This window comes from Muntiacus reevesi, chromosome 20 (assembly GCF_963930625.1).
Source record: "Muntiacus reevesi chromosome 20, mMunRee1.1, whole genome shotgun sequence".
In the NCBI taxonomy this organism is placed as follows: Eukaryota; Metazoa; Chordata; class Mammalia; order Artiodactyla; family Cervidae; genus Muntiacus; species Muntiacus reevesi.
Genome location: NC_089268.1, coordinates 31,745,856 through 31,764,369, shown reverse-complemented (window position 1 = coordinate 31,764,369; position 18,514 = coordinate 31,745,856). Strand labels below are relative to the sequence as shown.

The window sequence follows — 18,514 nt, the reverse complement described above, 5'->3', positions numbered from 1 at the left end:
GCCTCCTTAGCGCAGTAGGCAGCGCGTCAGTCTCATAATCTGAAGGTCCTGAGTTCGAACCTCAGAGGGGGCAGTTCCTTTTTCAAGGCTTCTGGGAGAGCGAGGCTCACTCCCTGAGTGTGGACGATCTAGAGAAGGCAACAGCTACTCACTCCAGTATTCTTGCCTGGTGGACCACAGTCTACGGGGTTGCTAAGAGTGGGACACGACTGTTACTAGCTGTACATTTACAGCTAAGTTTCTCATCCTCTCTGGACCTGTATTTTATACTCTGTAAAACAAGTATAAACAGTAATTTAACTCAAAACACTGTTATAAAGAATAAGTGATTTAATGTATACAAGGACATTTTGGGGTTTCCTCTATGGCTCAGCAGGTTAAGAATCTGCCTGCAATGCAGGAGACACAGGAGACCGTGGGTCTGATCCCTGGGTGGGGAAGATCCCTTGAAAGAGGAAATGGCAACCTATTCCAGTATTCTTGCCTGAAAAGTCCCATGGACAGAGGAATCTGGTGGGCTACAGTTCAAAGGGTCGCAGAGTTGGTCGTGGCAAAGCACGTAAGAAAAGTTTTAGGATATTATCTGGCACACACTAAGCAATAAATATTGTTACTAATATTATGCAAAAGAACCTTCAGATTTGTTTTTACCTACAGGTAGAATGATGTACTATAATGTTTTACTCTATTGTTCACCATTCAGATTACTTCTAGTCTTTGGTACTACAAACCGGGCTGCTTGGAAAACTCTGTAACATGTCATTTTTCACATTTTCAAAAATGGTAAATTCCTAGAGATGAGGTTGCTGGGAGTAGAAATAAGTGTGTTTTTAAATATACTGGATACTGTCCACTTTTCCTGTATGAAAGTTCTACCAGTTTTCAAGGCCACCAGCAGTGACTAAGAATTAAGTTCAAGAACAACTTTATTCAGAATTTTCCATTCCTATCTCAGCATACAATGACTATCCTGTAGTGAATAGTAGATGCTGAATAATATTTATTAGTTAACTGGATGAAAGGGTGGTTTAGGAAATACAGTTGGGTTTTGGTGGTAGCAAGAACATTTAAAATCCCTTTGACATTAAATCCCATTTAAATGCTTAAAATCTTGTTTGCTGTATTCATTGAAGATTATTAGAAGACAGAATAGAAAGTTAACTTTTACTGATCACTTTGATCAGTTCTACTATTAGAGATTTCTTTTAGAACCTGGAAAGCATGGTAGAAGAAAAAAGCATTATTGAAAGTTTGTTAATACTGTAAAGCAACAGGGAGTGTGTGTGTGTTGTGTGTGGGGGGGGGGAGGTTAATAATAGAAAATTGACTAGAGTCCCACTGATTTACCGGCTTTCCAGGAGAATAAAAATGCTAAGTCTTCTTATTTATTATCTCATGTGATTCCGATACATATGCAAAGGTAGAGGAGAGAAAAGGACAAAAACACTGAGTGACCAAGAGCTACTAAACTCCCTCTGAATTTATATTCGCAATTTTTGAGTTACTTCCATTTTACAGAGGAAAGGTCTGGTGATCCATACCTTACATAGCCTGTGGCAAGACACAGTCAAGAGGTGGCCTAGTTGGGCTTAGAATATAGCACAGCACTAAAAACTTGGCTAATGCCCAATAACTATGAATACATGGATAGTCATGCTGTAGGAGTGACTGATAAAAACAAAGTCCTGTTTCAGAACTTTACAGTCACTGTTTTCAGAGGTGACGATTATGACCTAAGACAGGCAGTGGATCCTACTGCTAAGAGCATGGACTTGGCTGCCTAAATCCCATTCACCCTAAAATTTTGTGTGACCTTTGGTAAATTACTTGTGTTTTGCCTTGAGATGATGGAGATGATGACACTACCTACATCGTAGAGCTGTCCTCACAATCTAGCATACATTGTTAGCACACTGTAATATGCCACATTGCACGTGGTGTGTTTGCGGACAGTGCCTTCCACAGAGTGGAATACTCAAGAGTGGTTAAATTTCTCCATGGTCACATAGCAAGTGGTGGAACTGGGGCCAGAAGTTAGTCCTTCCGTTCCTAATCCAATTCAGGCTGCAAGCTTCACTACATCTTGTGTCTACATCTGTAGTTAGGCAAGTAGCAACTGGAGATCCACGTTCACTGGTCAATCTCCTTTTCGTGCCCTATACATTTCTGAATCCACAGGATTCTTTCTTCCTTTGACGAGTACCACACCTTCAGCCTCAATTTATCCAAGAGAACTCTGCTACTTCGGGAGCAGCCTCGGCTGGTATCTCCTCCTCCGCCTTTGTTTGAAACAAGGAAGCGGGAGAAACGAGAACTGCGAATCTGTCCTGCAGAATTTCTCTAATTTTCAATTTGGTCCGAAGGATTCAGCTAAACGCCTGGCCTTCCGCTCCCGCCCCCGCCTTGAAAATACATCTCCCCCACCCCCAAATTTCTGTCTTTAGAACTTCGACTTATCTGTACTCTCAACATGTCAAGGCCGTGGCAAGGCGGGAAGGGACTATAAACTACGGTAAGCTACAGGAAGTTCCTGTGTGCCAGCATTCAGGGCATCACCATGCCCGTCAACCGGCGCCTGGCCCGCAGGGGTGGTCAAGGCATCTTTAGATCTCGGTTAGAGAGAGAGACCCGCGGGGTGCTAAAAGTCTTACTAGAAAAAGTGAACGTGATCCCAAAACCTATACCCAACATGCTAAGGGCAAGACGGTCACCGCTGTGGACGTTGTTCTCTCAAGGGTCAGGGAAGCAACCCCTGGCTTCGGTGGCTGATTGCATTGCAATTTATTGCCATTCCCACTTGTAAAAGAAATCAGTTTCATGATTTTCTACAACTCTCCAGCATTGTTGCCCTCGAGGTTTTTAGGTAGTGTGACTATTCAGTATAAACACAAGGATGAGGAACTAGATGAACCTAGTTTCCATAACAAATTCTCGGAAACCTGCAACTTTCTTGTTTAACACCCAGGTATTTTAAACTTTCGTTAAACTAGGTTTTCAAAAATGCCACTCAAGAGATAGGACCCCCCCCCCCTCCCACTGGTAAGAAAAGCGCACCGGCTCTTTTCTGGAAAATGTTAGGTGGCTCTGAAAAGAGCCGTTGGGGGTTAACACGGCCTATAAAGACGTTTACTTGGAGCTGGTGTACTTGGTGACGGCCTTGGTGCCCTCGGACACCGCGTGTTTGGCCAACTCCCCGGGCAGCAGCAGGCGCACGGCCGTCTGGATCTCCCTGGATGTGATGGTCGAGCGCTTGTTGTAATGCGCCAGGCGCGACGCCTCGCCCGCGATGCGCTCGAAGATGTCGTTGACGAAGGAGTTCATGATGCCCATGGCCTTGGACGAGATGCCGGTGTCCGGGTGGACCTGCTTCAGCACCTTGTAGACGTACACGGAGTAGCTCTCCTTGCGGCTGCGCTTGCGCTTCTTGCCGTCCTTCTTCTGCGCCTTGGTCACCGCCTTCTTAGAGCCCTTCTTCGGGGCAGGAGCGGACTTCGCTGGCTCCGGCATAGCGGAGTACTGTAGTCAAACAACCACTAAAGAAACGAAAGCCGAAAGGCACCTTTTTAAGGACAAGGCTTTATGCAAATGAAGCTCAGTACAGGTTTCTGGTGATTGGTACGTCTTCTGTGTGACATCACAGCTCAGCTTCGCCCAATCAAGGTAAGCATCCTGCATAGTCGCATTTCCATTGGTCTAAACAAAAGTAAAACGGTAGCCAATCGTACAGCTTTCTTTTCGCGCCCATTGGGGGTTATAAAGTTTCCGCTTCTGTATTCGCTGAAGTCATTCTTCGACGGTGACCGTTGATCCTGAGTCATGTCTGGACGTGGCAAGCAAGGCGGCAAAGCTCGCGCCAAGGCCAAGACTCGCTCTTCGCGGGCCGGTCTCCAGTTCCCCGTGGGCCGAGTGCACCGTCTTCTCCGCAAGGGTAACTATGCCGAGCGGGTCGGTGCCGGGGCCCCGGTGTACCTGGCGGCGGTGCTGGAGTACCTGACGGCCGAGATCCTGGAGTTGGCGGGCAACGCGGCTCGGGACAACAAGAAGACGCGCATCATCCCGCGCCACCTGCAGCTGGCCATCCGCAACGACGAGGAGCTCAACAAGCTGCTGGGCAAAGTCACCATCGCTCAGGGCGGCGTCCTGCCCAACATCCAGGCGGTGCTGCTGCCCAAGAAGACTGAGAGCCACCACAAGGCCAAATAAACAACCAAGATTGGAAACAACCAAATAAACGGCTCTTTTCAGAGCCACTTCTATCATCATAAAAAAGAGTAACACAATTTACTGCATTTGAACCAAGTACTGTTTACTACGGTTCTGGGACTTGCAACTTAACTGCTGTAGCCATGTAAGGTATGTTCTGGTCTGTTTTTCAAAATTGGAATTTAGGTGCAGTTGTGAACGAGAGGACATTAATACAATTTTGGTTCCCTATAACCATGGTTCCTATTAGGAAGTTAAGTATGTGGTGTGAATTTTTCAAGTATTTTGTTTACCTGTACAGTGCCAGGGTCCAGCCCCAGCAGGATCCAGGGGAACCCTCAGGATGAACGGCGTCGGCGAGAGACACGTAGGACCGGCCTTGATAGGGCCAAGTCTGCTAGGGAGAGAGAAAGAAAGAGACCAGACCAGGAATATGCAGCAGAGTCTGGCCGTTACTTTATTTTTCACCATAGTCTTTATAAACTAAGTTGGTACATTTCTAAGGGGCAGATAAGCATACAGACTTAGTTTAACATTACATCAGCTTGTCCTTCGCGAAACCAGGTGTTCTCTATATTTTTGTTTATGAGAATCATTTCCCATAGATTTTTTGTACATTATCTTCTGGCCTTGAGGTTAGCAGAAAACAAAATTCGCAGTCTCGTGGTACAGCAACTTGTAACAGAAATATAATCTTGTTAACATAAAAGTCTTTTTGCAGAAATTCTCAGCTAAATTTATCTAAAAAGTTTAACACACAAAGACTGGTGAGGCAGCCCCTGTTTAGCACTCTTCGTAAAAATTGTTATTTTTACACTAGGATTAAACTCTTATTTTACTAGATCTCCAACTATATTAACAATAGTTTCCACTGCACAACCTCAGCACATTAACATCAATCAAATGTTGATCTAATAACCACTTTTAAAACAATATTTTTTGTATTTTCTAATAGGGCTTCACCCCCCAAAGGGCTCTGTGTCCATTAGGGCCTTTTTTTATGGTTAATCTCTATGTATAATATCTTTTGACTTTCAGGCCTGTTGACAATTTATGGCTTGCACCTGGTGCAACTTAAAGCAACTTCAGTAGCCGACCCTGTCTTTCTTATAATTATTTTCTATTAGGTATCATCTCTATGGGAAATAGGATTACATTTTTACAGAACATAAATGCAAAGGACTGCAAAAACAGCAGATATGGCACAAAATAGGCTCTTAGTCCAAAAGTTAAAATTACCTGCAAAAAGTCACCAGCTAATCTCTATCTAAAGTATTTTCTATTAGGTACATTTGTGGCTATCATATTTGTGGAGCTTTTCTCACCCCGTGAAGGGGCCTATGCTTAATAGTTTCTTTTGTATTAGCATAACTGTGTTTAGGATGTTTAGAACAATTAAGAGCATTTTGTGCAATGAGATAACACATTTATCAAACAAGCCAGAATGACAGCAAATGTTTGAATGGAAGCATTTCCTTCATCTCTGGCCCCTTCATAGGGTACCAGCGTCCAGAAGATTTATTAATTAGGGTTTTAAGTTGGTCCTCTTTCAGTGAAAGAGGAGCAGGAGAGCTCTTGGCAGGCAACACAAGAATCTGCAACAGGGCAAATAAGAACGGCAGAAAAAGGGGGGAGGATACAGGGTGGGGTAGAGGCCGAGGCCAACCTGGAGGGTCCCTTATCCTAGACGGCCTCGTCATGGATGGGGTCCCGGACGGCCTTGCCTGCCCGGTATTTTCTTCATGACCTCGTCACGGGCGGGACCTCCCATAATGGCTCCCGACAGTACAGGAAAAATTAAGTAAAAACTGGGCAATACAAGCTGGTTTATAACGACGATGGTGATGCATCCTATTGGTTCCAAGAACACTAATGATGGGAACTTAATTTTAAAAAGTGAACTCTTCTGAAAAAGCTTTTTCAGAATAAGTACAAGATTCTCGTAGTTAGGCCTGGCAAGGTCCTCTAATTCTAGAATATGAGACATGTTTGGAACATTTATGCCTTTTACCATTTTGGCCTTTCAAGGATTGGAGACACAAACACACTTGCTCTGTTATTAAATGTTAACGCACTTGTTTTCAACAAATACCACACAGGTACCATACGTTGATAAAACGTTAATGAGACACTGCCTGTTCTAATGAAAATCGAATGAAGAGAAACAAAAGGAAATAAAGTACAATGTAGCAAGAGGAGTAAGCACAATACAAAAGGAGCATAGAGAAAACAGAACACTTGGTCTGGGGATTAAAGGAAATTGGGGAATAGAGGAAAGCATAGGGATGTCAGCAGAAAACTAGTGTCACCAGACTCGTGGCAGGCAAATGACAAAAAGTTCGCTATTGGAAAATAAAGCAGAGAGATCACAAGAGAGAAGAGCCAGAGGGATGGATCTCTAGGTGGTTCCTTTGGTTCTAAATCCTCTATATATCCTGTATGTTAGTCACTCTCGTGTCCTACTCTGCCACCCCATGAACTGTAGGCCGACTTCTAAATCTTTATGTCCACCCCAGACTTAATTCAAGTTCAGACATGCATATCCTTAGTTCAGACATGCATATCCTTTTTTTTTTTAACTTTCTTATAGTGGAGAAGGCAATAGCAACCCACTCCAGGACTCTTTTCTGGAAAATCCCATGGAAGGAGGAGCCTGGTAGGCCGACGTCCATGGGGTCGCGGAGTCGGACACGACTGAGCAACTTCACTTTCACGAAAGTTTCACTTTCATGCATTGGAGAAGGAAATGGCAACCCACTCCAGTGTTCTTGCCTGGAGAATCCCAGGGTCGGGGGAGCCTGGTGGGCTGCCGTCTATGGGGTCGCACAGAGTCGGACCCCACGGAAGCGACTTAGCAGCAGCAGCAGCAGACTCATAGATCTCTGGGAAATTAAAAATGTATGTCCCAGACTTATCATCATCCTTACTCCCCGAGTGATTGTTAAAGGCATCATCATCTATCCACTAGCATGAACGAAAATGGTCTGGTGTCCGAGTATCCGTATTTGTCAGCCATTACGGGCTATACAGTCCATGGGGTCGCAGAGTCGCAACGACTGAATACGCACGTACACACACAGTATGGGATGATGAAATTCCGGAAAAAGCTTAGCTGGAAGGAAAACAAACAAGAGTTTCAAGACCTGGAATAGGGCTACTAACTTCCCCTGAAAAGAATTTCCACATAATAACTAAAGAACTATTTAAGTATAACTGCATATATTCATGTGAGGGTGCCCTACCCAACCAGCAGAAAGGGCATCTGTCCTGGGTCCCCCTTAACTTGATATCTGTTCCCAAACCCAGAAGGCCTGGCTTACACAAATAAAAATTGGCCTTACCAGTGCCCGGGGCTGAGGGAAAGAGGCGGAACTACTTCCAACCCAACGTCTCCCTTTCTTTGTAAAGCCTGATTCTTGGGAAGGGAGACTCAATGTTTCTCTCAAGGTGCAGAATGTTGGCATGACCCCAAATCCCACGTGGTAATCATAGGTCCTACATTTGACAACGCCACTCACAAACACTACCAGCATAACACCAGTGAGCAAAACTAGAATGTTAAGAGAAAAAAGCCTAAGAACAGTTTCTACAAGAAAAAGCAGAAGTAGATAGCAAGGTAACAGCCCTTTTTCATTGTGTATCTGGGCGGCTCTGAAAAGAGCCTTTGGGTCTACGCGGCCATACCACCCTGAACGCGCCCGATCTCGTCTCAAAGAGCCTTGGAGCAACGTCCAGGCTCACGCCCTCTCCCCGCGGATGCGGCGAGCAAGCTGTATGTCCTTGGGCATGATAGTGACGCGCTTGGCGTGGATGGCACATAGGTTGGTGTCCTCGAATAACCCCACCAGATAGGCCTCGCACGCCTCCTGCAACGCCATCACGGCCGAGCTCTGGAAACGCAGGTCGGTCTTGAAGTCCTGCGCGATTTCGCGCACTAGCCGCTGGAACGGCAGCTTGCGGATCAGCAGCTCTGTAGACTTCTGATAACGGCGGATCTCACGCAGAGCTACCGTACCGGGCCGGTAGCGGTGCGGCTTCTTCACGCCGCCAGTGGCCGGCGCGCTCTTACGGGCCGCCTTGGTGGCGAGCTGCTTGCGTGGCGCCTTGCCGCCGGTCGACTTCCGAGCAGTCTGCTTAGTACGAGCCATATCAACAGGTTTAAAGACCGCCACCTAGCCACATATTTATAGAGCGAGGCAGAAGCTGATTGGACAAAAGGCAACCAGGACTGTCCAATCGATAGTTGGACTGACTTAGTTCAGCTACTTCACTCGGTCGTGTCCGACTCTTCGCGACCTCATGGACTGCAACATGCCAGGTTTCCCTGCTGCTGCTGCTAAGTCGGGTTTCCCTATCCATCACCAACTCCCGGAACTTGCCCAAACTCGTGTCTATCGAGTTGGTAATGCCGACTCGAACTTTTCAATTGTTGCCCAAAGCCCCTGACCTCAATTTTTTTTTTTCAATTTTTCCTGTAAAATTGCTCTATGTTAGCTTAGCACTTTCCAGAAGAAATAAATACACACTACATGAAAAATATAGACTTGCTAGCAATTATTATAATAAAATAAAAAAAAAACAGGAGAAATTCTTTTAGACAATATTTCAACACTATATCTAAAATTTTCATTTCAACATGTAATCAACGTAATTTTAGATATTTCATATTTTTAAATTTTGCACTAACAGTTCAAAATACAGTGTACACATATAACACTTGTCCACCACTTCCTTTTTCAGGCTAGCCACATGTCAATTGCCCACGGCCACTGGTTTTTACCATACTAAGACAATGAATGCAGCTCTATACCGTCACCCCTCAACTTTCCTCTAAACAAATTTTAAGAATTTTAAATTTCTTTTCAGTAAAAACAATTTGACTTGCATGTGAGGAATTCTAGTTATTACTTAATAAACACATCCTTGCATGAACTTCTTTTCAAACAATTCCTTTGCAACATAATTGATTTTTCTATTTTACGAATGGAATTCCTTTGTTTTTAAAGAATCTAAATCACCACCAATATATATTTACCACACATCCCATGAGTTTGCATCTATAATGGTTCCTTGCATGCATGTGCGATGCTCACTAAGTTGTGTCTGACTCTTCGCGACCCCATGCACTGTAGTCTGCCAAGCACCTCTGCCATTTCCTTCTCCAGGGGATCTTCCCCAGCCAGGGATCGAACCCTCCGTCTCCGGCATTAGCAGGCGGATTCTTTCTCACTGAGCTACCTGGGAGAAACTTAGGATAAGCTCCTTGCCTGACATCTGATTTTTCTGATCATCTCCCTCCCCTCAGAGCTTAGAAGTTACCTAGCAAGCTTTTTTCTTCTTGAAAGTAAGTGGAAAATGATCTAATTCCATCAAGATCTTTAACACAATAAAAAGACCAAGAAGATGGCATTTTAACAGTAGAATTTAGCATTTTTATCCTGAAGCGTATGACCATTACCTCATATCGACACAACTTGTGTGGATGGATCCTAGGGAGCTAGAAAAATACTTGAGAACACAATAATAAACCAATGGGTATAATTATCAGGTACCTCAGGCTAACTTTTCCGAGAAAAGATCTGAAGATTTAAAATTTCCTTATTCAACGATGTAAATAAAACAATGTACAGTGACGTGAAATTAGAGATGCCGAGAGCTCCGGTTCTCTGTACATCAGTACAGAACTGAATCTCGGAGACAATTTTGGGTGAAATAGAAAAATTTTACTCCTTTGTCAGGCAAGAGGAGACACAGAGGGCTCTTGTATCAAACTGAAGTGAAGTCGCTCAGTCGTGTCCGACTCTGCGACCCCACGGACTATAGCCTACCAGGCTGCTCCGTCCATGGGCTTTTCCAAGCAAGAATACTGGAGTGGGTTGCCATTTCCTTCTCCAGATCTTCCGGATCCAGGGGTTGAACCCGAGTCTCCCGCATTGTAGGCAGACTCTTTACCGTCTGAGCAACCAGGTAAACTTGTCTCAAAAAACCGTCCGTCCCAACCTGGGAAGACTTGATGAGTTTTATACTTCTCAAGGCAATGGTTTCTGACAAGGTTAGGGTGTATGCAGGGTATCAGGTGGTCAGGTGTCCTAATCTTGATGAGCTTCTCTGATCCCTTCAATCTTGCCTCCGGTGGTTTCTAGTCTGCTCCTCCTAGCAACTGTTCAAATCTACTTGGAACTCAAGGAAGGTCAAGGCTCGAGTCTTACATACAAAAAACGAGAAAGGGCCCCCATGTTTGGGAGTCCAAGGCCCGTTTCAGGCCTTTCAGAAAACTAACGCCAATAATTGCCTTTGGCTTAAAATGCAGGTTTGATTTGATCCCTTGACACACGGAATACATTTAATCACTAAACACCATAAAACCAAAAAGCCTTAATGAGTAAATAAACCCTCGTATCTGCCAATGCTGATAGAGAAGTTTCAAGGTTGCCATGTTACATGTTTATTTTAAAACTATCATCTAGGATGCAAACTTTAAAACTTAGTGCTCAGTTCTTCCCAGAAAACTTTTAAGTGGCTCTGAAAAGAGCCTTTGGATTGAATGAGACCTTTGAACTGCTGCAAAATAACCCAGACTTCTATTTGCCTTTGGCCTTGTGGTGGCTCTCGGTCTTCTTGGGCAGCAGCACCGCCTGGATGTTGGGCAGGACGCCGCCCTGAGCGATGGTGACTTTGCCCAGCAGCTTGTTGAGCTCCTCGTCGTTGCGGATGGCCAGCTGCAGGTGGCGCGGGATGATGCGCGTCTTCTTGTTGTCCCGAGCCGCGTTGCCCGCCAACTCCAGGATCTCGGCCGTCAGGTACTCCAGCACCGCCGCCAGGTACACCGGGGCCCCAGCACCGACCCGCTCGGCATAGTTACCCTTGCGGAGAAGACGGTGCACTCGGCCCACGGGGAACTGGAGACCGGCCCGCGAAGAGCGAGTCTTGGCCTTGGCGCGAGCTTTGCCGCCTTGCTTGCCACGTCCAGACATGACTCAGGATCAACGGTCACCGTCGAAGAATGACTTCAGCGAATACAGAAGCGGAAACTTTATAACCCCCAATGGGCGCGAAAAGAAAGCTGTACGATTGGCTACCGTTTTACTTTTGTTTAGACCAATGGAAATGCGACTATGCAGGATGCTTACCTTGATTGGGCGAAGCTGAGCTGTGATGTCACACAGAAGACGTACCAATCACCAGAAACCTGTACTGAGCTTCATTTGCATAAAGCCTTGTCCTTAAAAAGGTGCCTTTCGGCTTTCGTTTCTTTAGTGGTTGTTTGACTACAGTACTCCGCTATGCCGGAGCCAGCGAAGTCCGCTCCTGCCCCGAAGAAGGGCTCTAAGAAGGCGGTGACCAAGGCGCAGAAGAAGGACGGCAAGAAGCGCAAGCGCAGCCGCAAGGAGAGCTATTCCGTGTACGTCTACAAGGTGCTGAAGCAGGTCCACCCGGACACCGGCATCTCGTCCAAGGCCATGGGCATCATGAACTCCTTCGTCAACGACATCTTCGAGCGCATCGCGGGCGAGGCGTCGCGCCTGGCGCATTACAACAAGCGCTCGACCATCACATCCAGGGAGATCCAGACGGCCGTGCGCCTGCTGCTGCCCGGGGAGTTGGCCAAACACGCGGTGTCCGAGGGCACCAAGGCCGTCACCAAGTACACCAGCTCCAAGTGAGCCACTGGCTGCAGAGTAATTTGATTTCTTCACCCAAAGGCTCTTTTCAGAGCCACTTACTTTTTCTATAAAAGGGGTCTGTTCACTGCTCGTTTTGAAGGGTTTACCTGAATTTGTATGTTTGACTTAGCTAAGCTTCCTGGTAGATTGTTTTGTTCTTACAATATAGTAATATTGTCTCTTAACGAAAGGCTTAAGTTTCCCTTTCGACTTTTATTTGCAAAAGTATTAAGATAACTCATTGCAGTGTAAGTAGCCGGGGCATTGCAATCATTTCTGGGTTTTTGTGAGATAGTACAGTTAAGGTCTTTGAATTACGCTATTCGGCATCTGTGTCTTCATTGCTGACTCCAAAATAGCTGCTCGCCGCACTCTAGGCCAATGAACCTCAGAAACAAAATGTTTAGGCAAGGGATACTATACAAAAAGCCCTACAAGCAATAAATGCTGGAGAGGGTGTGGAGAGAAAAGGGAACCCTCTTACACTGTTGGTGGGAATGCAAACTAGTACAGCCACTATGGAGAACAGTGTGGAGATTCCTTAAAAAACTGGAAATAGAACTGCCATAAGACCCAGCAATCCCACTCCTGGGCATACACACCATGGAAACCAGATCTGAAAGAGACACGTGCACCCCATTGTTCATCGCAGCACTGTTTATAATAGCCAGGACATGGAAGCAACCTAGATGCCCATCAGCAGAAGAATGGATAAGGATGCTATGATACATATACACAATGGAATATTACTCAGCCATTAAAAAGAATACATTTGAATCAGTTCTAATGAGATGGATGAAACTGGAGCCCATTATACAGAGTTAAGTAAGCCAGAAAGATAAACACCAATACAGTACACTAACGCATATATATGGAATTTTAAAAGATGGTAGCGATAACCCTATATGCAAGACAGAAAAAGAGACACAGGTGTATAGAACAGACTTTTAGACTCTGTGGGAGAAGGCGAGGGTGGGATGTTCTGAGCGAACAGCATTGAAACAAGTATAGTATCAAGTGTGAAACAGGTCGCCAGCCCAGATTGGATCCATGAGACAAACGCTCAGGGCTGGTGCACTGGGAAGACCCAGAGGGATGTGATGGGGAGGGAGGTGGGAGGAGGGATCAGGATGGGGAACACATGTAAATCCATAGCTGATTCATGTCAGTGTATGGCAAAAACCACTACAATATTGTAAAGTAATTAGCCTCCAACTAATAAAAATAAATGAAAAAAAAAATAAATTTTGTGTTGTCATGATGACACCTGGTTCTACCTGAACTTAAACTTTTCTCAAACCTTGAGCTAACCAATGCGTTTTTCTTATGGAAATCTTTTTTTTTTAAGCTGTGTTAATGAACGATGTATTTGCCTGGGAATCTGCGTGTCTTCAAGTCGGTTCAGCCTACGACTCAAACCTTGAACAGATAATGGTTCAACAAACCATTGTTGTCTTACTCAAGGAAATTTTCTCTTAAGCTATGGTACTGAAACTATGTATTTGCTTGGAAAGCTGCCTTTCTTTAAATTTCATGTCAATTGTTTTATTGCGGGGGGGGGGGGTGGGGTGGGGGGTGGGGGGGGATGACTCACTTTAGGCCAGTGCTATCTCAAAATGCCTGTTGTGGGGGATGCAACTCTCAGTTTTGAGGTGATCCTTTAACAGATGTATAACTGCTTGCTGAAAGCTAGAGAGGAGGTCACTCTTTCTGTCCTTTTCTAAAGCCCCCTTCTGATGTCAGAAGCTTCCTTTATTCCTGTGGGAAAAAAGTGAAAGTAAAGTCACTCAGTCGTGTCCGACTCTCTGCAACCCCGTGGACTGTAGCCTACCAGGCTCCTCTGTCTGTGGGACTTCCTAGGCAAGAACACTGGAGTGGGTTGCCCTTTCCTTCTCCAGGAGATCTTCCTGACCCAGGGATCAAACCTGGGTCTCCCGCATTATAGGCAGACACTTTACCGTCTGAGCCACCAGGGAAGTCCTGTATATGCTAATAAAATTTTCTTTCAGGTAAGCTTCCAGTGATCAAGCCTCCTCTCTGACCCCTAACCGAAATTCTGCTGCTCCAGAGGTCATGAATCCCGGTGTAGCTCACGGCTCTCCTGGTTGCAACTTTTCACTACTTAGCTACTTACTGCGTTTGAGATTGAAGAGGCGGATCTAGTAGTTTTAGATATTAGATGATAAGGAGGCCGACTTCACCACCAGTGTGTCTGAATGCTTGCTCTCCAAGCTGCAACCGGCCCAGAACCACATGCATTATTAAAATCTCAACCTTTATAGTTGGGATGTACAGTAATTTTAAGATAGAGTACTAACAAGACTTGATGACTTGTCATGTGACAGCATAGTTTTTGACAGTTTTCTAGGTTTTCTTCTAGATCCGTCTCCTTGCAATTTACCCCACCCTGCTCCACCACCTTCGGTAAAAAACTGTAAAATGATAAGCATGGTTAAATGTAGTAGATGGCTGAAGAGCAGTTTGAAAAATAATCCTGAGTCCTTTCTCTTGTGCCAGTTTAAGAGTGAAGAATTGGAAAAACTTTAAATTTCCTTCACCTCTTCAGTTCTCTTTGAAACAATGCACCTTCTCTATGTTGGCAGGAAAGTCTGGTGCCTCTGAAAAGCCCAAAGGCGTTTTCTTTTCTTTTTTCTTGAAACAATTTACAATGTTGAAAACATTCTAATGGAAACACAGTAGGAAGGACAAATTTTCCCAGTATGTTACGGAAATTACATTAAAGATGGTACTCTTACTGGGAAATAAATCCATAAATCTTGCTGGGTGGACAATTGATCAAAGACAAAATATAATTTATCCCCAAATTAATTCTGAATGTAAAATAGATTATTTGGAAACTGTAATACATAGAACAAAATTTTGGTCATAGTTTTAAATATGATGTTAAAGTGGTATTTCAAGTGCAGCAAAAAAATTATATTAAAAAATCTTGCTGATTAAGGAATTGGTAGAGAACTGTTTTAAACTGTGCTATGGAAAATTCATAAGCAATAATAAGCAGACATTAATAACTTGTTATTAAAAACTCAAGGGGAATTGATTTAAATATATCCGTATAAAGAGGTTTTAGAAGGCCATATACAGAATAGCATACATTTTCTTGGAGTCTGCGCTTTTGTCTGTTCACCAAAATACCAAATTAGCTACTCTCGGAGATCTGCGTGTGGTGCGATAACAAGTTACTACTTCCCCTTTTTTGTATTTTCCACAACATTCGTATTTTCGCTCGCATTCAAAAGCATTTCTAAGTCTTAAAGTAACAAGAGTTAACCACAGTACAAAAGAACAGAGACGGCCTTTTTTTTTGTTCAATTCCCCTCCCCCGCTTAAGGCATGACTTCCCGCTTCCTCCTTTCTTCAGGTTCTCAGTTCGGTCCGCCAACAGATGTATAAAAGTGCGTCGCGAGGCTTGGAAGTTAGGCTTTATTGCGCCTTCAGTTTTTCGCTATGTCTGGTCGCGGCAAAGGCGGAAAGGGTCTGGGCAAGGGCGGCGCCAAGCGCCACCGCAAAGTCCTTCGTGATAACATCCAGGGCATCACCAAGCCTGCCATTCGGCGCCTGGCTCGTCGCGGTGGTGTGAAGCGCATCTCCGGGCTCATCTACGAGGAGACCCGCGGGGTGCTGAAGGTGTTCCTGGAGAACGTCATCCGGGACGCGGTCACCTACACCGAGCACGCCAAACGCAAGACTGTCACCGCCATGGACGTGGTCTACGCGCTCAAGCGCCAGGGCCGCACCCTCTACGGCTTCGGCGGCTGAGTGTTCATTTTTTTTCCATTCACATAACAAAAGGCCCTTTTCAGGGCTTCCCAATTCCCCTTGTAAGGAGCTGTAATTCTAGTTTCATCAAGTTCCAAAGATACACTTAGCACTTTGATCTAAAAGCCCGTCTTGTTTCTGCCCCAGGGTCCTCTCCCAGTCCCACCCTTGTACAGCGGTGTCCCGTGCCCCGTCAAGCTCTTTACCTTGACATTCATGCTGGGTTATTTGGGGCCTAAAGTTGCATAACTAGCTAATGGACGTAAGTTTTCAATGCCAAGTAGCTTCTTTTAAAGATCAGACATCTTGTAGTTAAGCCGTCCAATTTAAGAGTAGGGTACTTTGAAAATTTCGATAACATGCAGTACATTGACAAGTAAGGAATAATGGAGTCTGGCACCGGCTCTTGGAAGTTGCAGCTTCACTAGTCGCAGCATCTTGACTCAATAGTTGTGGCTCGCGGGCTTTAGGGCACAGGCTTAGTAGTTGTGGCACTTGGGCTTGGTTGCCCCGTGCCACGCGGAATCTTTCAGGACCAGGGATCAAACCCATGCTGCCTGCATTGACAGGCGGATTCTTAACCCCTGGACTACAAGGAAAATCTGGGAAAACACTTGAAATTAGTATACTCATATAATCAAGTGAGTTAAAGAGTTTAAGAAGAATTTTTTTTTAATTAGGTGGTTTTTTTAAAGGCGAGGTTCATAATTAATTGGTCCTCATTAGGTGTTAATTTAGGGCTTCCCTGGTGGCTCAGGTTAAAGCGCCTGCCTGGAATGCGGGAGACCCGGGTTAGATCCCTGAGTTGGGAAGATCCCCTGGAGAAGGAAATGGCAACCCACTCCAGTACTCTTCCCTGGAGAATCCCGTGGAGAGAGGAGCCTAGTAGGCTACAGTCCATGGGGTCACAAAGAGTCGGACACGACTGAGCAACTTCACTTTCAGGTGTTAATTTATGTATTTGGTGAAATAAATACCACTGGTGATAAGAATTGAGAAGGGACAGTTACAGTAATGAATTCAGATAAAGCAAAAGCACAAAATTTCTGGTCCACATAATGCAGTGCAAATGTTTTAGACATTCTCTTAATTTTTTTGGTCACTAATGTAAACATGTTCATGAAAAACGTACTTATTTTCATCTTGTGAAAAGTCTGATTTGGCATCACTAAGCAGACCCACATATATTTTGGACATAAAAATAATCTATTCAGTATGTAAAAGATAATAAATATTTTGACAGATGCAAATGTCTTATGACTTTGCTTTTTTATCAATTTGGTTTTAATTGGAGAATAATTGCTTTACAATATTGTGTTGGTTTCTGCCATATATAAACATGAATCAGCCGTAGGTATACATATGTCCCCCTCTCTTTTGAACTTCCCTCCCCCCTCCCACATTTCTAGGTTGTCACAGTTGAGCTCCCTGCACCATACAGCAAATTCCCACTGGTTTTCTATTTTATATATGGTAATGTATATGTTTCAACACTAATCAATTCATCCCACCCTCTCTTTCCCTCACTGTGTCCACAAGTCTGTTCTCTAGGTCTGTGTCTCTATTGCTGTACTGCAAACAGGTACATCAATACCATCTTTCTAGATTCCATATATATGAGTTAATACTCGATATTTGTTTTGTTTTTCTCTTTCCGACTTACTGTGATTTTACTATTGATACCAACTAAAGAGATGCAAGATGGTGAAAAGTTTAAGTCTTAATCATTAGGAGCAGATGACTTGGGATTAAACCTATACCACCATTCCCTTGTGATAATGAGTTAAGTTACATATTTTTCTGGGCCTTCTCCATTTACACAACTGAGTGATAAGGATCACTTTGATTATTTCTATGATATCATCCTGTTCATTTGTATTCACAATCTGGGTGGTATATAAAGGGGAGGAGGAGCCTTCCTTAGCTTTCTGAGGATGACACAGCATATAGGTTTGCTGTAATTTTTGTCTTTCTCTTACTCCATGTTCTCTCTTTCTATCAACCTCATCTCATTTTTTTGAATGGCATAGAATTTAACTACCAAAAAGGAACCCAGGCATCATGTGGGCATGAGATCTCTCTCTCATGTGGAGGCACATAAGAATTACTTGTTTGAGAAAGTTGTTGAGAAAGTTGTTTGTTTAAATATTAATAACTGATGTTTCCCTAGACCAGTTATCAGAATCTGTGGGATTGTGTCTTCTCAAATACAACTCATTAGCACCTCTCATTTCTCCTGGTTCCACAGGCCTTTTCAAATCTAAGGGCACATTTTGGTTTTTAGTATCATTTTTTCATCAGTTTCAACTTTAAGAGAATAAAATCAAAGGCTGTGGAACCCTCAGCCCCAAGGTTCAGACCCAAATTAAGAGACAAAGCATCAATCTTTCTTTGTTGCAAAGAGAGGTCTTGTTCAGGAATTCAAGTTCTTTCCTTCCTCCCAAGAGAGGATTGAGTTCAAATTCAAGGGTTTATTTTCTTTGTGGTCAATGGATTAAAGTTTGTTGCATAGAAAGATCTTGCTATAAACATCTGCTAGGTTCAGTGGTTATAGAATCGAGGCATCAGAAACCTAGGTAAACAGCCTGGCTTTTCTTTCCAGCTATACTGGAAAACTACCCTTAAAAAGAAACCATAGTCTTTAAAACCTTAACAAATAGAAAAAATATATTGTGATTAAATGCCCTGAGAACTAGCGTGTATTGCTTAACACAGTTCCATTGCTTGCTCAGGACTCTACCCTAGTCAGTACACTGTAGGACAGTCAGTAAGAAGAACTCTCTGTCGATAGAAGCAGGAATGTTAGTTAACTAAATCATTTATTTGTTAATTATTGAATAACTGCTAGATTTCAGACATTGTACTTG

The 18,514-nt window shown here is 44.1% G+C and overlaps 6 protein-coding genes and 1 non-coding gene across 7 annotated transcripts; 4 read left to right on the top strand and 3 right to left on the bottom strand.

Annotated features, from left to right (window-relative positions):
- TRNAM-CAU (transfer RNA methionine (anticodon CAU)) lies at positions 1–73 on the top strand. The gene has a single exon. It is a non-coding gene; the product is annotated as a tRNA-Met (tRNA).
- Positions 74–3,126: 3,053 nt separating this feature from the next.
- LOC136151137 (histone H2B type 1-C/E/F/G/I) lies at positions 3,127–3,507 on the bottom strand. Its single transcript, XM_065912068.1, has one exon. It carries the CDS (start codon positions 3,505–3,507, stop codon positions 3,127–3,129), a length of 381 nt encoding a protein of 126 aa, XP_065768140.1.
- Positions 3,508–3,808: 301 nt separating this feature from the next.
- On the top strand, positions 3,809–4,212 carry LOC136151130 (histone H2A type 1-H). Its single transcript, XM_065912061.1, has one exon. It carries the CDS (start codon positions 3,817–3,819, stop codon positions 4,201–4,203), a length of 387 nt encoding a protein of 128 aa, XP_065768133.1. The 5' UTR covers positions 3,809–3,816; the 3' UTR covers positions 4,204–4,212.
- Positions 4,213–7,940: 3,728 nt separating this feature from the next.
- Positions 7,941–8,351, bottom strand: H3C10 (H3 clustered histone 10). Its single transcript, XM_065912055.1, has one exon. It carries the CDS (start codon positions 8,349–8,351, stop codon positions 7,941–7,943), a length of 411 nt encoding a protein of 136 aa, XP_065768127.1.
- A 2,433-nt stretch (positions 8,352–10,784) lies between these two features.
- LOC136151127 (histone H2A type 1) lies at positions 10,785–11,177 on the bottom strand. The gene has a single exon (XM_065912059.1). It carries the CDS (start codon positions 11,175–11,177, stop codon positions 10,785–10,787), a length of 393 nt encoding a protein of 130 aa, XP_065768131.1.
- A 309-nt stretch (positions 11,178–11,486) lies between these two features.
- Positions 11,487–11,867, top strand: LOC136151136 (histone H2B type 1-C/E/F/G/I). The gene has a single exon (XM_065912067.1). The coding sequence runs from the start codon at positions 11,487–11,489 to the stop codon at positions 11,865–11,867; it is 381 nt and encodes a 126-aa protein (XP_065768139.1).
- A 3,468-nt stretch (positions 11,868–15,335) lies between these two features.
- LOC136151142 (histone H4) lies at positions 15,336–15,647 on the top strand. Its single transcript, XM_065912072.1, has one exon. It carries the CDS (start codon positions 15,336–15,338, stop codon positions 15,645–15,647), a length of 312 nt encoding a protein of 103 aa, XP_065768144.1.
- The last annotated feature ends 2,867 nt before the right edge of the window (positions 15,648–18,514 follow it).